Source organism: Astatotilapia calliptera, chromosome 5 (assembly GCF_964374335.1).
Source record: "Astatotilapia calliptera chromosome 5, fAstCal68.1, whole genome shotgun sequence".
Taxonomy (NCBI): Eukaryota; Metazoa; Chordata; class Actinopteri; order Cichliformes; family Cichlidae; genus Astatotilapia; species Astatotilapia calliptera.
The window spans coordinates 30,398,366-30,416,816 of NC_137426.1; the positions used below are offsets into that span (position 1 = coordinate 30,398,366).

The 18,451-nt window shown below is 43.1% G+C and overlaps 2 protein-coding genes across 6 annotated transcripts in view; both read left to right on the forward strand.

The window, feature by feature from the left end:
* The window catches only part of ndrg3a (ndrg family member 3a), a 34,098-nt gene extending 20,847 nt beyond the window's left edge, over positions 1-13,251 (forward strand). Inside the window, exons 1-15 of one of the 4 annotated variants that reach the window (XM_026168782.2) lie at positions 1,316-1,700; positions 4,703-4,808; positions 4,924-5,044; positions 5,287-5,349; positions 5,450-5,510; positions 6,454-6,540; positions 7,100-7,156; positions 8,976-9,079; positions 9,532-9,597; positions 9,690-9,741; positions 9,868-9,915; positions 10,007-10,042; positions 10,152-10,203; positions 11,679-11,717; positions 12,209-13,251. In XM_026168782.2, the coding sequence (XP_026024567.2) occupies positions 1,650-1,700; positions 4,703-4,808; positions 4,924-5,044; positions 5,287-5,349; positions 5,450-5,510; positions 6,454-6,540; positions 7,100-7,156; positions 8,976-9,079; positions 9,532-9,597; positions 9,690-9,741; positions 9,868-9,915; positions 10,007-10,042; positions 10,152-10,203; positions 11,679-11,717; positions 12,209-12,381 (1,116 nt within the window). In that variant the 5' untranslated portion in view covers positions 1,316-1,649 and the 3' untranslated portion in view covers positions 12,382-13,251. Of the gene's footprint in view, positions 1-1,285; positions 1,701-4,702; positions 4,809-4,923; positions 5,045-5,286; positions 5,350-5,449; positions 5,511-6,453; positions 6,541-7,099; positions 7,157-8,975; positions 9,080-9,531; positions 9,598-9,689; positions 9,742-9,867; positions 9,916-10,006; positions 10,043-10,151; positions 10,204-11,678; positions 11,718-12,208 lie in introns of those variants that run through there. The other 3 variants (XM_026168780.2, XM_080301430.1, XM_026168781.2) reach the window with 3 other exon arrangements.
* Positions 13,252-14,804: 1,553 nt separating this feature from the next.
* sla2a (Src like adaptor 2a) lies at positions 14,805-18,273 on the forward strand. 2 transcript variants are annotated; one of them, XM_026168783.2, is made up of 8 exons: positions 14,805-15,079; positions 15,549-15,652; positions 15,788-15,887; positions 15,984-16,070; positions 16,407-16,510; positions 17,020-17,172; positions 17,256-17,385; positions 17,760-18,273. In XM_026168783.2, exons 2-8 carry the CDS (start codon positions 15,586-15,588, stop codon positions 17,884-17,886), a joined length of 768 nt encoding a protein of 255 aa, XP_026024568.1. In that variant the 5' UTR covers positions 14,805-15,079; positions 15,549-15,585; the 3' UTR covers positions 17,887-18,273. The 2 variants fall into 2 exon arrangements, with proteins under 2 accessions (XP_026024568.1, XP_026024569.1); XM_026168784.2 differs by having other exon boundaries at positions 14,807-15,079; positions 15,546-15,652.
* The last annotated feature ends 178 nt before the right edge of the window (positions 18,274-18,451 follow it).

The window sequence follows — 18,451 nt, forward strand, 5'->3', positions numbered from 1 at the left end:
TAGAGGGCGCCACGAGGCTGTTCGATAGCTCCAGACATGTGACAATTTAAATGGAAAAAAAGAACCTTAACTGTGTTGGTAACATGCTGAGCTGCCATGTGTTGCTAGAACAGCTTTCTCATCTAGTGTTGTGAAGATGACTGTGCAGAAAGCTTTCTGATACACTGGACGGAGATCTTGTGGCTGTGTAGACTATAACATATGATTAACACAATTGTCATCAAACTGACCGTGTCACAGGTAAACAATGTTTTGAGCTGGTGCATTTTAGTATACAAAAATTGGTTCAAATCAAACCCTACTTTCTGGAAATGATGCAATTGAGCTAATCTCTGCAGATCATAGTGTCACTGTGCGTCTGTATGACTCCTCAGGCTGCAGGGGGCTTTGCTGAGGCACATGATGATTCAGTGCATGAAATGACTACATGTGTTTCGCTGGCACCCTCTGTGGGTTAAGAAAGGAAATAAATCAGAGAAACTGGTCTACAACCAAACATGCTGCTATATGATTAACCAATGAAGAGACCCTGGTCCTTATAACCTCACAAACTCTGTGTCTACATGTTTGCCATTGGCTGCACTGAGCACCCCGTCAAAGGCGTGACACCCTGCACCGTTAGGAGTTGTACTGATGGTAGGAGAGTGAGAAGGAGAGAGCAATACACTACGTGGATCAAATGACTCAGCAGCAAGTTTAGAGGACATAAATCCTGATGATGTCCTGTTTTGATAGTAAGGGGAAAAGGTGGCTTGCTATCTTTTGCTCGTAAGCCTGGAACACGAGGAGTCATTAGCCAAAGCTCAGTGTCAGAGTCACTACTTGACAGTCATTTACATGATTAAGTGGTGCCTTGAATGAGCCAACATCCGCAGCAAAGCTATTGCTATCGTAAGCCCTCCTGCTGCGTTATACGCTAGTCCACTCTTGCTGTGAGCTGGATCTGATTATATCCACTCACACGGAGATATTTCAGGGTTCTAAAGCCATTCGGATGAAATGTGATGCAAAAATAAATGTGGATACGGTGCTTGGCGACAAGCAGCCATTTTGCTGATGCAGAAAACAGCCCAGGGCGAGCCGTCAAAGTCAGCCTCCTCTCCTCATCAATAAGACAGCGTGACGTCAGCAGCCTGCACATTTTCCTGGACTGCATTCTTTGTACCCCATCACCCCGCTTCCATTCCCCCCCTCCCCCTTTCCTTTTCTCCTCCAAACCCCGCCCTCTGCCTCTACCCACCTGACCCTCCGCAATCCAATTAGAAGAACCAGTGACTGGATGTATGGACGCACTGTGACTACCAAGCACAAACTGCAGTCTCACTCTCCTCCCCCTCTGTCTTTTTCCTGCTCTCTTTCCCACCTCTTGTCTCCGTCGCTCTCTCTCTTGTTCTCTCTGCATCGTATCCATCCCCCACCCCTCCTGCTTTCATTCAGGTTACTTTTCCTTCTCCTCCTCACTCCATCTGCTGTGTCTTTCTCCTCCCTCTCTTCCTTCCTTGTCGCTACTGCTCTAGCTGCCTCACCCTACATCCCTCACTTCCTACCAACGCTCCCTCCCTCCTCCTGCTCCTTTCTGAGGGCTTCAAAGCTGCCCAGCGCACACTCACACATAGCATTACACCACTCCTCTCCTGTGTGGGAAAACCATGTCAGCTATTCTGGACCTGGACCAGATTGCATGCGCTGGAAATGAAGTGGTGAGTGACAAACGTGTCTCGCCTGACTCGACACACCTGGCTCTGTCCGTGCTTCAAGGAGGTTCTGGTTCAGATTAGGGGTGTTGTGGTGCTGTTTCTCCAAAGACATGCCGACAGCAGCTGGCTAAACGAAGGGAATAGCTCTGGGGTCTGGCTTTGATGGGACTCGTGCTCTCTGGGCAGCTGCTGGTATGGGGTGACCATTTGTTCAGTGTGTGCGTGTGCGTATGTGCGTGCAACTACAGGTCACACAGCGTCCATATGTGCAGCCTGCACAGTCTAAAGCTGCTCAGGGTGCAGTTGTGCATTTTAATGTGATGATATGAAAGATGCTTGTGTTGTGCTCAAGTGTTTTAGGATGTGCGCCTGTCAATATCCATCAGCTGGTTGTTGGTAACTGTGTGTGTGGATCTCACATGTTTGTTTCTGCATGTCTTCATCATGTCTTTCCGGCGATGAGTGAATTGCTGTAGATGTTGCGTTTTGCAGGTGTGCATTGTGTTCTTTTTTTCTGTTATCACAGGGAGGTCACTCACCACCCACCCCACACACCGTGACAAGAAACCACCAAAGCCACTGTAGCGGGTTGTTCCTTCCCCGCAGAGTCCTTGAGTTTGTTGTTTCAGCCCACTGCTTTGATGGCACACACACTTACTGTGTGTGCTGCAGGTGGGGAGGGTCGTGTTAGTGTCAGAAATGGATGAGGTTGGCCTGTACCCGAGATGATCCCGGGCTCTGTCCACTTGCATGTGTGCACTTAAGTCATTTACAGACTGCTTGGTGTTTCCGCCCAGTAATGCTGCTCCCAGTGGTGATTGATGCCTCTCCTGGCAGGGTGGAGTAAACTGAGAGGAGGGATTGATAGGCAGTGAATTGCGGGAAGAAGATCAGCATGACAAAGTGCTCTGTACTTTTTTTTTTCATCTCACTCCAACTCTCTCACCATGTTTCTTTGAAAAATGAGTACTCACCCATTTGTGGCACCAGAAAGGCCCCTCTCCTCAAAGCATAAAACCTCTGCTCAGTATTCACATTTCACCTCCAACCCAGCCCAAATGCCTTAACGTACTTTTCGTCAAAATGCTAGCTATCATGAATGTATTAAAGTGGGGAAAAGGTTGATGCCATTGCAGTGCTCTCCTTCTTTTTTTCCCCTCTCTAGATGTCCAGCCTGTCTCTGTCACTCTTTGCTTTCATGCTCTATTTCCTCCGCCGGTTTACCTAACACATGTTAGGGTGCACGTATAGCACATAGACTCAACAGAATACCAGCATTTGAACAAAGTGCATTTATATTGTTTCTCAGAGCAAAGCACTGAGTGTCCTTGACTCTGTCCTTGTCTAAAAAACCTTAAAGATTCTGCAGCAACACAGCCTTGGTGAGAGTGTTTTTTCACCTTTAACAGGTTGTTCTGTCACCTCACCAGACCGAGGTTACAGAATCGCTTCATTAAAAGCCCTTCGATGAGGGCAGAGCTTCCTGTCAGCAGATAGGCTTTCTTTAGGGTTTGTGCCATCTGAGAAATACAGGTTATAATGAGATGCTGTTTTGTAGCTCGCTATCTTGAGCATCACTTTGTGGTGTTTTTGAATGCAGTTTTCATGTGTTGTGCGACAGGCTAATCGCTATAGCAACTCCCACTCAAAAGCAAATATCTCCCGCTGTTGCTGACATGATGAGTATTTTTCCTCTTATTATAGATTGCAGATGTAAGTCAGTGCAGTCTCGCCCTTGAGAATTAGCCTTTATCTCTGAAGATACTGGGACACATGTCCGTCAGTTAAATGCAGGTGGCCGAGATTGCGCAGGGGAAAAATGGCAGCGTACAGTCAGTCACACTCCCCTCTTAGTCTGTCAGCCGTAACCTGTGTCTCTCTTCCACTCAGGCTCACTCTCTCTTTATTATTGATGACCAGTGGGCCTTCTGACGAGGCAAGCGGATGAGGCACCACCCGCTGTTCTGTGCAGCACAGACACCCTAGCGTGCATGCATGTGGCTGGAACGTGCAGGGTGTAGTTTGCAGCTGCAGATCATGCTGATCTTGGGAGGTTTTGTGCATTGTAACATGATGATTCGGTGATTCTGGGGGAATCTGGGAAATGCATTTGCCTCTTCTTGTGTAGTTTATTGTTTCTCTTAATGTCACTTCCTGCCCTGTCTTTGGATCCTGTAAACAATATTAAGGCACTGTTATTTTTGCTGTGTCATCGTTAAACAGTCTTTCTTTTTATCTTGATCATCTTTCTGGATCTTCCACACAGATTAAGTGCCAGATGAAAATATGTTGAAGCCTCTTAATGTTTTCCTTTGCAGAAGCGGTGTGTTTAAGGTACTCAAGCCCCCTGAGTGTTCGACCCAAATTGTAAAGCAACAGAGAGAATGAAGCCAGTATGAACACTTTGAATTTTAATGGGTCTTTTTTTTTTTTTTTGCAAAGACATTGAGTGAAGACAAATGATGCTGGCATTTTTGCAAAGTCATTCTTGTGAAAAGAACTGTGAGGTTCAGACCCTTGGATAGAAAGACTGTTTTCCTGAACTGGCCATTCAGTGCTTTGTTTGTCCGAGGGCACAGGGGATGTGAGCTGGCGACAAAAGGTTTATCCTCTGCATGCCCAATTCAAGATATAACCCAAATGTCTTGTTTGTTGTGGGTTGTTTACTTTAGTTTGTGTGTGGCTCCATGTTGGAGCTTTGATGCAGACTTCAATCAGTATGCTAGAAATGGCTCGTTTTAGCTAAAATGTTGCCTTTATGTCTGCCTTTTGGGGAAATGAGACAGAAAGCGTCTTTGTTTTGTGCTTGGCAGAGATGAAAGAGAAAAATCCCATACAACAATTGTTCTTCTTTTATTTAGATGATTTTTGGACTCTGCTGGAGTTCTGGGGTAACGCTGTAACAGCTATAACAGAATTGTTGTCGTAGCGGTCATATGTGGAAGCTTTTTATCTTTCCACCTGTGTTAGTCCTGAACTATTTTTTTCCTCCTCTTTGGCTACAGGAGCACGACATTGAAACGCCACATGGCGTTCTCCATGTGACAATGAGAGGCGTTCCCAAGGGCAACCGACCCATCATCCTCACCTATCACGACATCGGCCTCAACCGTGAGTCGGCCAAAAATAAGCTCATCAATATGCAGTGCTCTGTTCTTTGCGTCTAACAAAGAACGTTAACCCCTGCACTGTCACATTTTATGTCTACGTCTTTCCACCTTTCTAGACAAGTCTTGCTTCAACACCCTGTTTAACTACGAGGACATGCAGGAGATCACCCAGCACTTTGCTGTGGTTCACGTCGATGCGCCCGGTCAGCAGGAGGGAGCGCCTCCCTTTCCCAGCGGGTGAGTGTCAGACTGGTTTTGCACGCGCCGATGAACGCGTACATATTTATTCATATCAGTGCTGTTGAGAGAGTTCCAATCAATTTGTGTGCATAGAAAGGAAAGTGAGCTGTTGGTTCATTTTCTAATTGAAGTGCAGTCATCATCCAGTCTGTTCCTGAAGTATTTAAACTTATGAATGAACTTGAAGGTAGCATTTTCCTTACTGCTCGCGTGGACTCACATGTGTCGCTCGTGCCCAGGTATCGCTATCCAACCATGGATGAGTTGGCCGAAATGCTGCCCTCTGTGTTGACTCAGTTGAAGTGAGTGTCCCCTGGCTGATAGCTAATTATTGATAAGATGATTTTGCCATAAATGAATTATTCATCTTCAGCCACACACTAACGAGCAGTTTCTTTATAGGGTGAACAGCGTGATCGGCATCGGCGTGGGAGCAGGAGCGTATATCCTCACCCGCTTTGCGGTAAGTCCACAGCAGGACCACAGCGTGTAGACTCACCCATCCTTATATTTCTGTTCTTCCTTGCCCTTGATGTCTTTATTTGTGTGATTCTCTGTCTCGCCTGTAATAATTAAAGGTTTTCAGACCACACAGTTTGTCACACTGAACTTTAAAGCCTCCCATCAAGCCCACACAGGGCATCAGGTTCCTCTACAGTCTGCTAGATATGCTGCCATTCCCCAGGTGATGAATCACCTTGGTTAAATATCTCTCTCTCCATTGCTACTGCTTTGTTTCTGCATTCGGTACAGTGCAGCTAAAATAAGCACAAGCTAGCAGAAAGATCTAGAAGTGACATAGAGCAGTGAGGGAGCTCTAAAAAATGAATGATAAAAAGAGAGGATGGTAAAAGGGGAAGGTGTGGAAATGAGGAATTGTAGAGTTGGGCTCTCCGTGGACAGTCTTTTCTTATTTAGAATTAATGAGGAAAAATTGATTCTGAAACGCATTGCTTGCTTTAACTGGCTTGGAGCAAAATGTTTTCCCATGATGGATTTGCAGCAGATGCTGCCGTGCTGCATTAGCATCGTGTTGATGAAGCAGCAGCCGCCGCCCTCTCATTGGATCTTAGATTTCCCCAGATACTCTCTTTTTGTCTACAGGAAGTTCTAAAGCTGCACCCCTTGATTTAGAAGTGGTTTGTGACTCCATCATCATTTAACAGAACAGAAATGCTTCACTTTTAATCATGTTTTTGCTTCTTTAGAGGACACGCAACATCATCAAAATGTTACCAACTTGTTGTTGTGAGGATGTAGCTCCTGGGAGAACATTCCCTTGTTCAGATGCTCAGATTAAACTACAATATGATTTAAAAATGATAAAGAAATTAATAAACAAAACAAAACACAGGGAGACATTTTTGTTAAAAAGCTCTCATCCTCGTGCATCTTTACTTTCACAGCTGAACAACCCGTCCCTCGTGGAGGGGCTGGTACTCATTAATGTCGACCCGTGTGCTGAAGGCTGGATTGACTGGGCTGCTTCAAAGGTCAGTATTTCCGCCTCATCGATGACCAGGATTTTCATCATATATGAAAAGAGAAAATGCTGCCTTCTGAAGACTAGTCAATACTAGTCAACTACCTAGTTAAAAATTCTATAAAAGCTCACCCCTCTTGGCTTAAAGAACAAACACTGTGTTTACTATGGTGCTCTCGCTGTGAATATTCAACAAGGTTGTATGAGGAAGACATTCTTTTACTGTGATAATAATATGATGTGTCGTTTCTGCCATATACATTTAAAACATCACACTTTTATGAGCTGTTATTAAAGTCTGAAACATGGCAAAGAGGAAAAGTCCTGAGCAATTTCTTCCATTTACGAAGTTTATAGCACTCAAGAGTTTTAAAATGCAGGTATACCAGCTGACATAGATATACCAGTGAATCTAGGGACTGTGCATTTATAGTAGCAGTAGATCACTTCACAATCATAAAACTTGAAGATTGCTATGTCAGTTTATTTACTTCTAATTAGTCCACTCTCCAGAAATAAATCAGATCTTGTTAGTATCTTACCGCGGCTCGTCTTTCTCTTGTGTGCAGCTTTCTGGATGGACCAGTAACTTGGTGGATATCGTCATGGCTCACCACTTCAGCACTGTGAGTCTGACTTATTGCTATGTAGTTCTCCTGACCTTTTCTCATTGAAGCTGTGAAACAGCAGCTGAACCTCTGGAGGCTTTCTTTTCAAATTTCCCTCGACACTTTTTTCTCAGACATTTGCTAATTATTTTATCTGTGTCCTCTCAGTTACAGTGGGGCAAAAAAGTATTTAGTCAGCCACCGATTGTGCAAGTTCCCCCACTTAAAATGATGACAGAGGTCAGTAATTTGCACCAGAGGTACACTTCAACTGTGAGAGACAGAATGTGAAAAAAAATCCATGAATTCACATGGTAGGATTTGTAAAGAATTTATTCGTAAATCAGGGTGGAAAATAAGTATTTGGTCACCTCAAACAAGGAAAATCTCTGGCTCTCACAGACCTGTAACGTCTTCTGTAAGAAGCTTTTCTGTCCCCCACTCGTTACCTGTATGAATGGCACCTGTTTGAACTCATCATCTGTATAAAAGACACCTGTCCACAGCCTCAAACAGTCAGACTCCAAACGCCGCCATGGCCAAGACCAAAGAGCTTTGGAAGGACATCAGGAAAAGTATTGTAGACCTGCACCAGACTGGGAAGAGTGAATCTACAATAGGCAAGCAGCTTGGTGTGAAAAAATCAACTGTGGGAGCAATCATCAGAAAATGGAAGACATACAAGACCACTGATAATCTCCCTCGATCTGGGGCTCCACGCAAGATCTCATCCCGTGGGGTCAAAATGATCATGAGAACGGTGAGCAAAGATCCCAGAACCACACGGGGGGACCTGGTGAATGACCTGCAGAGAGCTGGGACCAAAGTAACAAAGGTCACCATCAGTAACACACTACAACGGCAGGGAATCAAATCCCGCAGTGCCAGACGTGTTCCGCTGCTGAAGCCAGTGCATGTCCAGGCCCGTCTGAAGTTTGCCAGAGAGCACATGGATGATACAGCAGAGGATTGGGAGAATGTCATGTGGTCAGATGAAACCAAAGTAGAACTTTTTGGTATAAACTCAACTCGTCGTGTTTGGAGGAAGAAGAATACTGAGTTGCATCCCAAGAACACCATACCTACTGTGAAGCATGGGGGTGGAAACATCATGCTATGGGGCTGTTTTTCTGCCAAGGGGACAGGACGACTGATCCGTGTTAAGGACAGAATGAATGGGGCCATGTATCGTGAGATTTTGAGCCAAAACCTCCTTCCATCAGTGAGAACTTTGAAGATGAAACGAGGCTGGGTCTTCCAACATGACAATGATCCAAAACACACCGCCCGGGCAACAAAGGAGTGGCTCCGTAAGAAGCATTTGAAAGTCCTGGAGTGGCCTAGCCAGTCCCCAGACCTCAACCCCATAGAAAATCTGTGGCGGGAGTTGAAAGTCCGTGTTGCTCGGCGACAGCCCCAAAACATCACTGCTCTCGAGAAGATCTGCATGGAGGAATGGGCCAAAATACCAGCTACTGTGTGTGCAAACCTGGTAAAGACCTATAGTAAACGTTTGACCTCTGTTATTGCCAACAAAGGTTATGTTACAAAGTATTGAGTTGTATTTTTGTTATTGACCAAATACTTATTTTCCACCCTAATTTACGAATAAATTCTTTACAAATCCTACCATGTGGATTCATGGATTTTTTTTTTTCACATTCTGTCTCTCACAGTTGAAGTGTACCTCTGGTGCAAATTACTGACCTCTGTCATCATTTTAGGTGGGGGAACTTGCACAATCGGTGGCTGACTAAATACTTTTTTGCCCCACTGTATAGAAACTAGTAGATTGTGCCATGTCGATCACGCTCTCGGTTTATTAATCCGTTCTCAGGATGAGCTTACAGACAACCAGGAGCTGATTCAGACCTACCGCCTCCACATCGCCCAAGACATCAACCAGGACAACCTGGCCCTCTTCTGTGGCTCCTACCAATAGTATGAAACAGTTCATGGTTATTATACACTATATATTAACTTGTATTTTCAGTTTTCTGCTATATATTGTTACAGTTGCGTTTTCATAGCTTAGATCCCTGATAAAGACAGGCACGTAGCTCTGGCTGGGAGGGAAGGAAAAAGGCCCACTATAAGATAAATAAGGATTATTTTGAATTATGAGTCATTCGCAGCTGCTTCAGCCGTGTCTAAGAATAAAAATACAGAGTTGGTAATGAACATAACAGGACACATTTAATATTAGGTTTTGCAGTTGCCTGTATTTTTGCTTATTCATTACATTTATGAGAACTTTTATTAACAAAGACAGTTAATTGCTGTGGAGTAAAGCCTAAATATACAAGCACAAAAAATGCAAAGCACAGAGGTCTAACGAGATAACGTCCTTTTCAGCTTCTCTAACACGTTCTCATTTTTTCTCCTTGCACCAGCCGTCGAGACCTTGAGATCGAGAGGCCCATAGTGGGTCTGAATGAGGACACGGTCAACACACTAACGTAAGTCTATGAGATCAAGATGACACAAATATACACATTGGGCTGTGAGTGCATGGCGTGATTTGAGAATATCCACTCCTCATTTATTCCAGTTGCCCTGCTTTGCTGGTGGTCGGTGACACGTCACCTGCTGTGGAGGCCGTGGTGAGTGGTGCCGGTGGTGCTTACAATCCATCATCTCAGTGCGCTAAGAAGCTTGGGGAAGGATTTGTTATGCCAACAAGCAGCAGTTCTTCATCACTCAGTGTTTGCCTGTCTTTGATGTTGCAGGTGGAGTGCAATTCCAGGTTAAATCCTACCAAGACTACATTGCTAAAGGTGATGCTTCTGCACTGCAATTTCTGACATATGAGATGATATTCATATTTACAAATGTGATTTATTGATGAGACTGATAATGTCCTCTCAGATGGCTGATTGTGGAGGCTTGCCCCAGGTTGTGCAGGTGGGTTTTTTTGTCTGTTTGTTTGTTTTTAAATTATCGAGAGACGTGAACGTCATCTTGCTCTTTTTTTTGGAGCAACACGATCTTCTAACTTTTTTTTCTCTTGCAGCCAGGAAAACTTGCTGAGGCATTCAAGTACTTTGTCCAGGGCATGGGCTACAGTAAGTGAAGATGCTCTTGTTTTTTTGTTTTGTTTTGGGGTTTTTTTGTATGTGCCTGAAGGGTAAACAGATCTAACTCTAAACTGGTTTAAACTGGCTTGCTAGTAGTCAGTGTCCAAGAATTGTTTACAGACTAATACCTGTTTGAACTGACGTGTTTGTGGCCCAGGCGCTCCACTGAATTTCCTGTTGACGTGAGTGCAATGACAAAAGTTACTTAATTGAGACTTGTTTTCAATGCAGTCAGCGAGCTGTTGCTAACCTCCTCTCCCCCCCCCTCGGACATTGGCCTGCAGAGCGTGAAAAGAAAGGTTTTGCTTTTTTTAATTTTTTTTTTGTCACCCTGCTCACGGAGAGGCAGCCCACGTGGCTCAATGGATGCTAACACCATTTCCTCTCTGCTTTTTGCAGTCTGTGGCACCCACCAGCCTCAGTAGGTGAGGTGTTAGTGCTTCTAGAAATGACGATCACATTCTGTGAGCTGAACAGCAATTTTCTTCCTGTTCAGTTCAGAGTGGGCGTTAAAAATTGCCCTTTTTTTTTTTTTTTTTGCCTGGTGTGTTTTCTTTTCTATCTGAACTGTTTAATGATGCAGTGTTTGTCAAAAGAGACTCAATGTGCATGGTTAAACAGGCCTTCAGGCTTTACTGTATTTATTCTTATTGTATTCTAATTTTTGCGTCATAACTTTTGCACTGTCCACTTCCTGCTGTGACAAAACAAATTTCCCACGTGTGGGACTAATAAAGGTTATCTTATCTTATCTTATCTTATCTTATCTTATCTTATCTTATCTTATCTTATCTTATCTTATCTTATCTTATCTTATCTTATCTTATCTTATCTTATCTTATCTTTACAGTCATTCATTTGTTAAAAAAACAAAATAAAAACATAAAAAGCAGAAAAGCCACAAACACATCTCTAGAAGACCCTACAGGCTTGCTATGCACCAACCAAGACTCTGATCGATGGACAGATGAATGTAGTTTTGCTTTTACCAGCTGCACAGATGATCGCTGTCTATGTGTGTCATTCTGTAACACCAACTCTATTTTGCATTCTCTCTTTCCCGGGCCATTCACTGTAGGAGGGCAGCTATGTGTATCTAGTGTGCCAGAGCCTGGGTTTTACCTTAAAGGCCACCAAGTGCTCCTGTTGAGTAAATGCCACTGCAGGATTAGAGCAGATTAAAAAGAGTGTTTTCATGCAGTGAAAGTGTGGAAAAAAAATCTTAACACCTCAGCATGTTTCTGAAAGCTGGTTTTCCCTCATTAACACATTGCCACAGTGTGAAATGCAAAGGGAAACGGCCAGAAAGTTCAGGAACTCAAGTGTACGGTATAACTTGCATGCATGTCTTCATTTCTTACCTGCTGTTGCTAGCAAACAGGTGTGGCAAAGCACCACGAAGAGCTTGCTTTTCAACATGTCTCCCTTTCTCCTTTCTTTCCCTCTTTAATCATTGCCTGAAGTTCCCTACGTTCTTCTCAGTCACCTGAGCAACGAATCAGGTACCAGGTTTTTAAGTAGCTGCCAGATGACGAGGCTTTGAACTCAGTGGCCTCATAACAGTACAGTGGATGAATGTCAATGTATGCACGAAGTTCTCGAGAGAGCACTGTTTAATATTTGGAACAGCAGCTCTGGGTTGTGGATACAGTCAGCATACTGCACCCTTTGCATACTCTGATGACATTCACCTCACTCCCACTCAGCATGCCCCGAGTGTCCTAGTTTACTGCATGAGCTGCCGCTGTTGCTTCCTGTCAGTTCCATTGGATTGCAAATACGGTGTGCTGCTGCTGTACTTACTGTTAGCACATTTGTGGATTATTTGATTTGATTAGTCTCCATTTATGAGAGCAGTTTGCATGCTAAGCACTTGTTTCCTGTTGTTGTTGTTGTTGTTGTTGTTGCTGATGTGTCACGGTATCTGCATTCCCACGCTGCACCGAGTCTGTGGGCCGTGTGAGTGGAATATTAACGCGCGTTTCTCTTTCAGTACCTTCAGCAGGAATGACTCGCTTGGCTCGCTCACGCACCACCTCCTCTTCCAGCATCACCTCCATGGACAACAGTCGCAGCCGCAGCAACATCAACAGCCTGCTGGAGGGCGGCACCACCGGGAGCCTGGACAGCAAGGCCGGGCCCCAGACCATGGAGGTCTCCTGCTAAGCCCCCAATCCGCCCCCACCTCGCACTCTCCCATAGTAACTTATGTCCCTTCTCCACGTCTCTCTAACTTTCTCTCTCTCTCATCCTAAGCAGCTCAATGCTAGGAAGATCTATAATGATCTATGTGATTAGAAAGGAGGATGTAATAAATATATAACAGATCCATATTATAAAATATTGTATTAAATACACTGTCAAACTCACATTCCTATCAGAAACCATAACTCCATTCAGATGTGTTGTATATTCAAAAACCATATGATTGACCATATGACTCAGCTGTCCAGTCCTGTATTTATTTTTTTTCACATTGTCGTTGTTTCAAATGTCTTCACACAGTGTAGAAATCAAAGTAACTGGGTTTTTTTTTAACTCCTAACATCGATTGTAAATCATGATTGTGTGTCTTTATTGTCAAACTAGCTGCAATGCAAATTAGATACAACGCACAGCAGGAGATCACTTAGTATTTGCAGAAATAAAGCTGCATAGAAAGTGATGTGGATGATGCGTGCAAGTAGCATTGCATACTGTAGCACACTGTAAGTCCAGCTAAGTTAAATGTAGAGCTGCTCTTGAACTTTCAGTTGTGTTTCACTTCAAGTAATTTGACTTTGTTTGGTTTTTTAACTCAACCCAGCATTTCATTTTCCCTTCTGCTTTGTGTTGATGTTTTTTTAATTTGCTTTTTTTCCCCTTTTTTTGATGTTGTTCAGTTGACTAGTATATTCATTGTTGTTTTAACAACCTTCAACAAGTGGGATCTGATGTGAAAAGTATGAGTCCCTTCCATCAGGGGCCATGTGGTGCGTCTCACTGTCTGCTGGTTAGCTCATTTATATTACTACTGAATAAAGATACGAGAACGTGTCTTGTTTTTATTTGTCAGTGCTTTTACCAATAATTCTGCTAAACCAACGGCTTGTGAACAAGCGTGCAACCTAATCGAATGAATGACAGAAAGAGCGCGTCTGCGAGCAGAGCGTTCTCATACATCGGCTCTCCCGTTAGTGGAAAAGTGCGGTGGCTGTGGTGAGTGAGTTTCCAACCGCTCTTGTTTCTTATTTTGTTTCTGAGAGATAACTTCTGCTGTCACAGACGAGGTGGTCTATATTTAACACATGTTACAAAAACAATGATCAGCTGCTCTGTAAATAAGATGATGATTTCTGAAAACAAAGCAGAATGGGAAAATAGTGTTAATATGCTAATCATAACACACACTGAGGACGTGCTTACTGTAATGATTGTGGGAGCTCTGTTGCTAATTATTAATTGCCCTTACTTGATGGAGCTTTCCAAGCATTTTTGCATAGAATATAATGTGATGACATGCATAAACCCCATTATGACGAATGCCCTGTTTTTGTCGACATCTGTGGTGCATTTACTGAGGTTGTACTCGGAGAAGCTGAGGCGGGCTGATCATTGCATTATTTTTTTTACACGAGTTGACTAAAACACAGGAAATATGCACTATTTAGTGACCCTTTTTCAGTTTCTATTTGAGAAAGATGTACATCAGTGGTTTGGAATGAGTTAATCTCAGATATTTTTTTTTTTAAAAGAGCACAAAGTTCTTTCCATCTGTGCTAACAGGCTGTTCTGGTGATTCAGCACCAATCTGATCTGTTCTTGCTGTATTGTTTCCGTGCAGGGTACACTTGCTCATTTGCGTCTGAAGCAGCTCAGAGTACATCTGATTAAGACACAGAACAAGGAGATATGACAGTTTTATCTTGGTTTTATTAATATTTCCAAGAACGACTGGTTTGGTTTGTGTTTTTTCAACAGAGACATGCTTTTCTTTCCTACCCTCTCATGGTTTCATAAGCAGTAGAGCTACACAGTTACAGAATTCGTGACAATTTAAAAAAAATAATAATCTGGATTGCCTTTCACCTTTTCACACTTACATGTATAAAAGAGCAGGACCCCACTGGTGGGCTGTTTCTGCATTGTCACTGTGGTGGATGGATGAGAAATCATGGCACGTGTGGGTTGGCAGTGGAACCGCCTGATTCTGCAGAAGTTTGTCTTTTATCTCACAGCAACAACTGGAATCTTAACATGATGGATAATAATGTAAAGAGCGAAAACATCTCCACGGTTTTCCCTTTTCCGCACATTTCAAAATACAGAAATTCAGATAGTTTGTCCAGTATAAGCTTATTTTACATTAACTGTCACTGTAAACTGATGACACCTCTTCAACCCACAATGTGCCACAGGGTTCATGTACATGGGGATGACAAATTTCACTGACGTACACATTCATTCCATAAACAAGCGCACAATTGGTGCCTCTTCAAAACAGCCTGCATCAGAGAAATCAACTTGAGGTAGTTTATGTCATTGTTGAGCGTCACAGGAAGTTGCAGTTAAGCCGCATGTATAAAAGCCAGGCAGGAAGCTTCCTCTCTTCAGTGAGCCCACGCGATAAACAGCTGCGCAAACACAGCAGTCTTCGTGGTAACTGATCAGAGCAAGGAACACACTGAATGAGCAGCGTGCCTGAGTAGGAACTTGAGCTTATACATGTACTACACGTTGCCCAAGCAACATTGGATGTGCTGAAGGCCGAAGAACATTTTTCACTGGGAAGACTTGGATTTGATTTGTTATCGTGAAAGGAGTCTAACTAATTGAGCGGAATATATTTTCTGGAGGGACATTTTTCATCCAAGAATTGAAAAAGGTGAGAATATGCTTTTCTTTCCCCCCTTTTGTTCCAGGACTTCACTTTCACAACGAGGAAATTATGCTTAAATTTCCTTTGAATTTTTGTCACTGAGTGATGATCATGCACTGCAAAGAAATGGAGTGGTTAGTTACGGTGTTTTAGTTTGAGATATGTTCCTGCCTTGCTGCTACCGCAGAAGTAAAATCTCATCTCACTTTGCATTTGAGAAACTGACCATAGTTCTCACATAAGTATTGCATTGGAAATTTAACACAGGATATCATACCTCTTGTTGTGGTTAGGCGCCTTCCTGTATTCTGGTTTTGTTGCCCGGATTCAGATGTCCTAAAAAAATATCCTGCACCTCTAAGTAGCTTTACAGATACCACAATGCCAATGCATGAACTACATTTGCAGTTCAGTTATGAATTTGTGCTACTAAAGGCGATTTCATAATAACACTATATTTTTTCCCCCCTAGCAGCAGTAGACATTTCAAATTAGCAAGAAAACCACAGACAATGGGGACCTGCCTCACCAGATGCCAATCCAACCTGACAGTCTTTGAAAACCCAGATGAGTCAATGGGTAGGTTTAATCCCAGGACAGAAATATGTGTGTGTATGTATGTGTGTATATATATATATATATATATATGTATGTATGTATAATTAGCCAAAGGCAAGATTAAAATCAAATATCTCTTCCTTTCTATCTGTGCAGAGAGCCCAGAAACCGTGATTGTGTCTCTTGTTGATTACCCATCATTTGGAGAAACACAACTGACCATGTGCATTGGGGAAAGACTGACCATGACATCAGAGTATGTATTACTGCTCTTAATGTTTCAGTTTTAATGTTCAGCTACAATTAGTGATGAGTGTCATTTATTTATTTCTGTATTTATTTTAACTCACAGTGACGGGGACTTCATAATGGTGAGATCCACAACGACAGGCCGGGAGAGCTACGTCCCTATCGAGTACACGGCCAGAGTTACTGACAGGTACAGACACAAGGACCGCGTTAGCAGATTTGTCACATTTTTCTGTGCGTGACAAAAGTCGGAGGAGTTGAAATGAAAGGGGAGGCGGGGAGTTCCCTGAGAGGTGGGAGGGGTCCCTGTGTAGGTGAACTTTTACCTCAGTGGAGACAAATGTTTGGAACAGAGCTTTTCTTTTTCGGTGACATGATCAGCTCCTCCCTCCTGCAGTTTCAGTCCTCCTCCAGTGGTGAATGTGCTCTGATGTTGTTCCACTGGATTTTTCCTAACAGTAAAATATGACATTGTCCTCTCATCTTACTGTTCTGAATGTGCATTTTTTTAATTATTATTATGCAGGTGGCTGTTCAAAGGCATCAGCAGGTACAAAGCAGTGGAGCTGCTCATGCGTCCTAATAACCAGAATGGAGCCTTCTTGATTCGAGAGTCAGAGACAAGCAGAGGTTAGAGGTTTTTATTGTTTTTTGTTTTTTATTCCCCCTTTGTTAATTGTTAGATTTATCATTACCATTCAGTCCGAGGCCAACGTCATGCTAGGAACCCTGAAATTTCTTCATTTGAAGTTGCATTTCCCCTTAGCCTAGCTTTGCTGGGGAGGAGTATTTCCTACCCAGTTATTTTCATTTTCATTTCTTCTGTACTTCTAAAAGTGGTGATGGCTTGTTACACTTATTAAGTATGTATAAAGGATTGTTATTGTTCATGTATATGAATTTATTTATTTATGGAGTATTCATCATCAGACATTGAATCCAGTATAATAATTTCCTTAAGCAAAATCGCCCTTAAACTGCTATTTCTATTTCTACTGAAGGCACAGCTATTTACAGACTATACTGTAAAGCTCAGTAGAAATATTTAGTTTGCTTCAGAAACAACTGGAACTATGGTTAACAACTAAGACTGGCATATTTTATTAATTCCTGCATCTGTGTGTTATTTCTTTATTTAGATTCCTACTCGCTATCTATCCTGAGGAGAACCAGCTCTTCGCACCAGGACTGTGTGAAGCACTACCGCATTTCTACCCTCCCGAATGGATGGGTCTACATATCTCCAAGCCTGACTTTCTCCACCCTGCATTGCATGGTGGAACACTATTCAGGTTCGTATTAATGTTGAGACTATTTTGCTTTAACACTAAAGCCCTTGAAAAGATCGATGCTAAAATGTTGCCTTCTTTTGCAGAGACCGCAGATGGATTGTGCTGTCGGCTGGCAATGCCTTGCTTCATCCAGGGTTTAGACAATGCTGAAGAGGCCCGGCCTATTCCAATAACGACCAGGAGGCCCACCATCAAATGGAAGGAAATCAGCAGGTGTGGCTCGCTCTAGATTTACTTGTACTGATGTCTTCCATAAGATGTCACTCTGTGACTCATTTTTCAGCGCTGTCTTTCCTAGATTAGCATCAAGATCTGCCTTTTCCGTTTATGTTGACAGTCTGTTAGAAAGATAATGATTCAGCACTGCAGTAATGTACTGAATAAACTGGTGTGAAGAGTGTGTAAACAACACCGGCAGACATGCCAACAGATAGGCCTGTGGTTACAGTGGGTACGTGCCAGTTGTGAATGTGTGGAGCCTGCAAATGTAGAGCAGGATGTGCAGGTTGAAACGGCAGTCTCCAACGGATTCAGTTACCACATCACTTTCCTCACTGAAGTCTCAAATTCTTCTTTGTCCCCTCCAGATCGGTGATCTTAAAGAGGAAGAGGACAGTGTCAGACCACTCTCTGGTGAGCGAGGGGCTCAGGGAGGCTATTTACTCCTACCTCCAAATGACCGAGGCCGGCGAAAACAGCTGCTGGGACACTTGAGGAAAGACTGCAGAGTGAGACTCTGTAATTCATCGGCTGCGGCTTGGGGATCCCACTGGAAGAGGCCGTCTACACGCCCAAGTGCAGTCTTTAGAGACTGCCCTGGAATAGCGAGAGGGCTGAGACACTACGCTGTGTGGAGATATGCAGTACTGCAAACTATATGAGCTGGAGGACTGCTTTTGTGGATGTGTGTCCAAAGAGGCATACAGAGGAGCTTTGAGAAATGTGTTCTCATTTGGCTCCGAAACATTGAATGTATCTTTTAATTTATAAACTAATGTGTACTTGCAGGTTGAATGTCATATTATGTGTTAATATTATTGGAATATGATTGTTATCATGGTTGTGTCATTGGAATCCAATAAAAATATATAATTTATGTAACACATGTGCAGATTCTGTGAAATAACCAAACAACTTCTAGGGGAACATGCTAAAGTCCATTTGCTATGCTATTCCATAAAAAAATGAAAAACATGCTCTTGTACTGACACATGCATAGCCACACACGTATAGTACACTCATAGAGACATGTAGCCACAGCTTTAAAAGTGCAAAGACA

Bases quoted from the DNA above. Each gene is read 5' to 3' on its own strand.
- sla2a (XM_026168783.2), top strand. From the start codon at position 15,586: ATGGGGACCTGCCTCACCAGATGCCAATCCAACCTGACAGTCTTTGAA. The intron at 15,653-15,787 runs GTAGGTTTAATC...CTATCTGTGCAG, and splicing joins AAACCCAGATGAGTCAATGG to AGAGCCCAGAAACCGTGATT. The intron at 17,386-17,759 runs GTGTGGCTCGCT...TGTCCCCTCCAG, and splicing joins AAATGGAAGGAAATCAGCAG to ATCGGTGATCTTAAAGAGGA.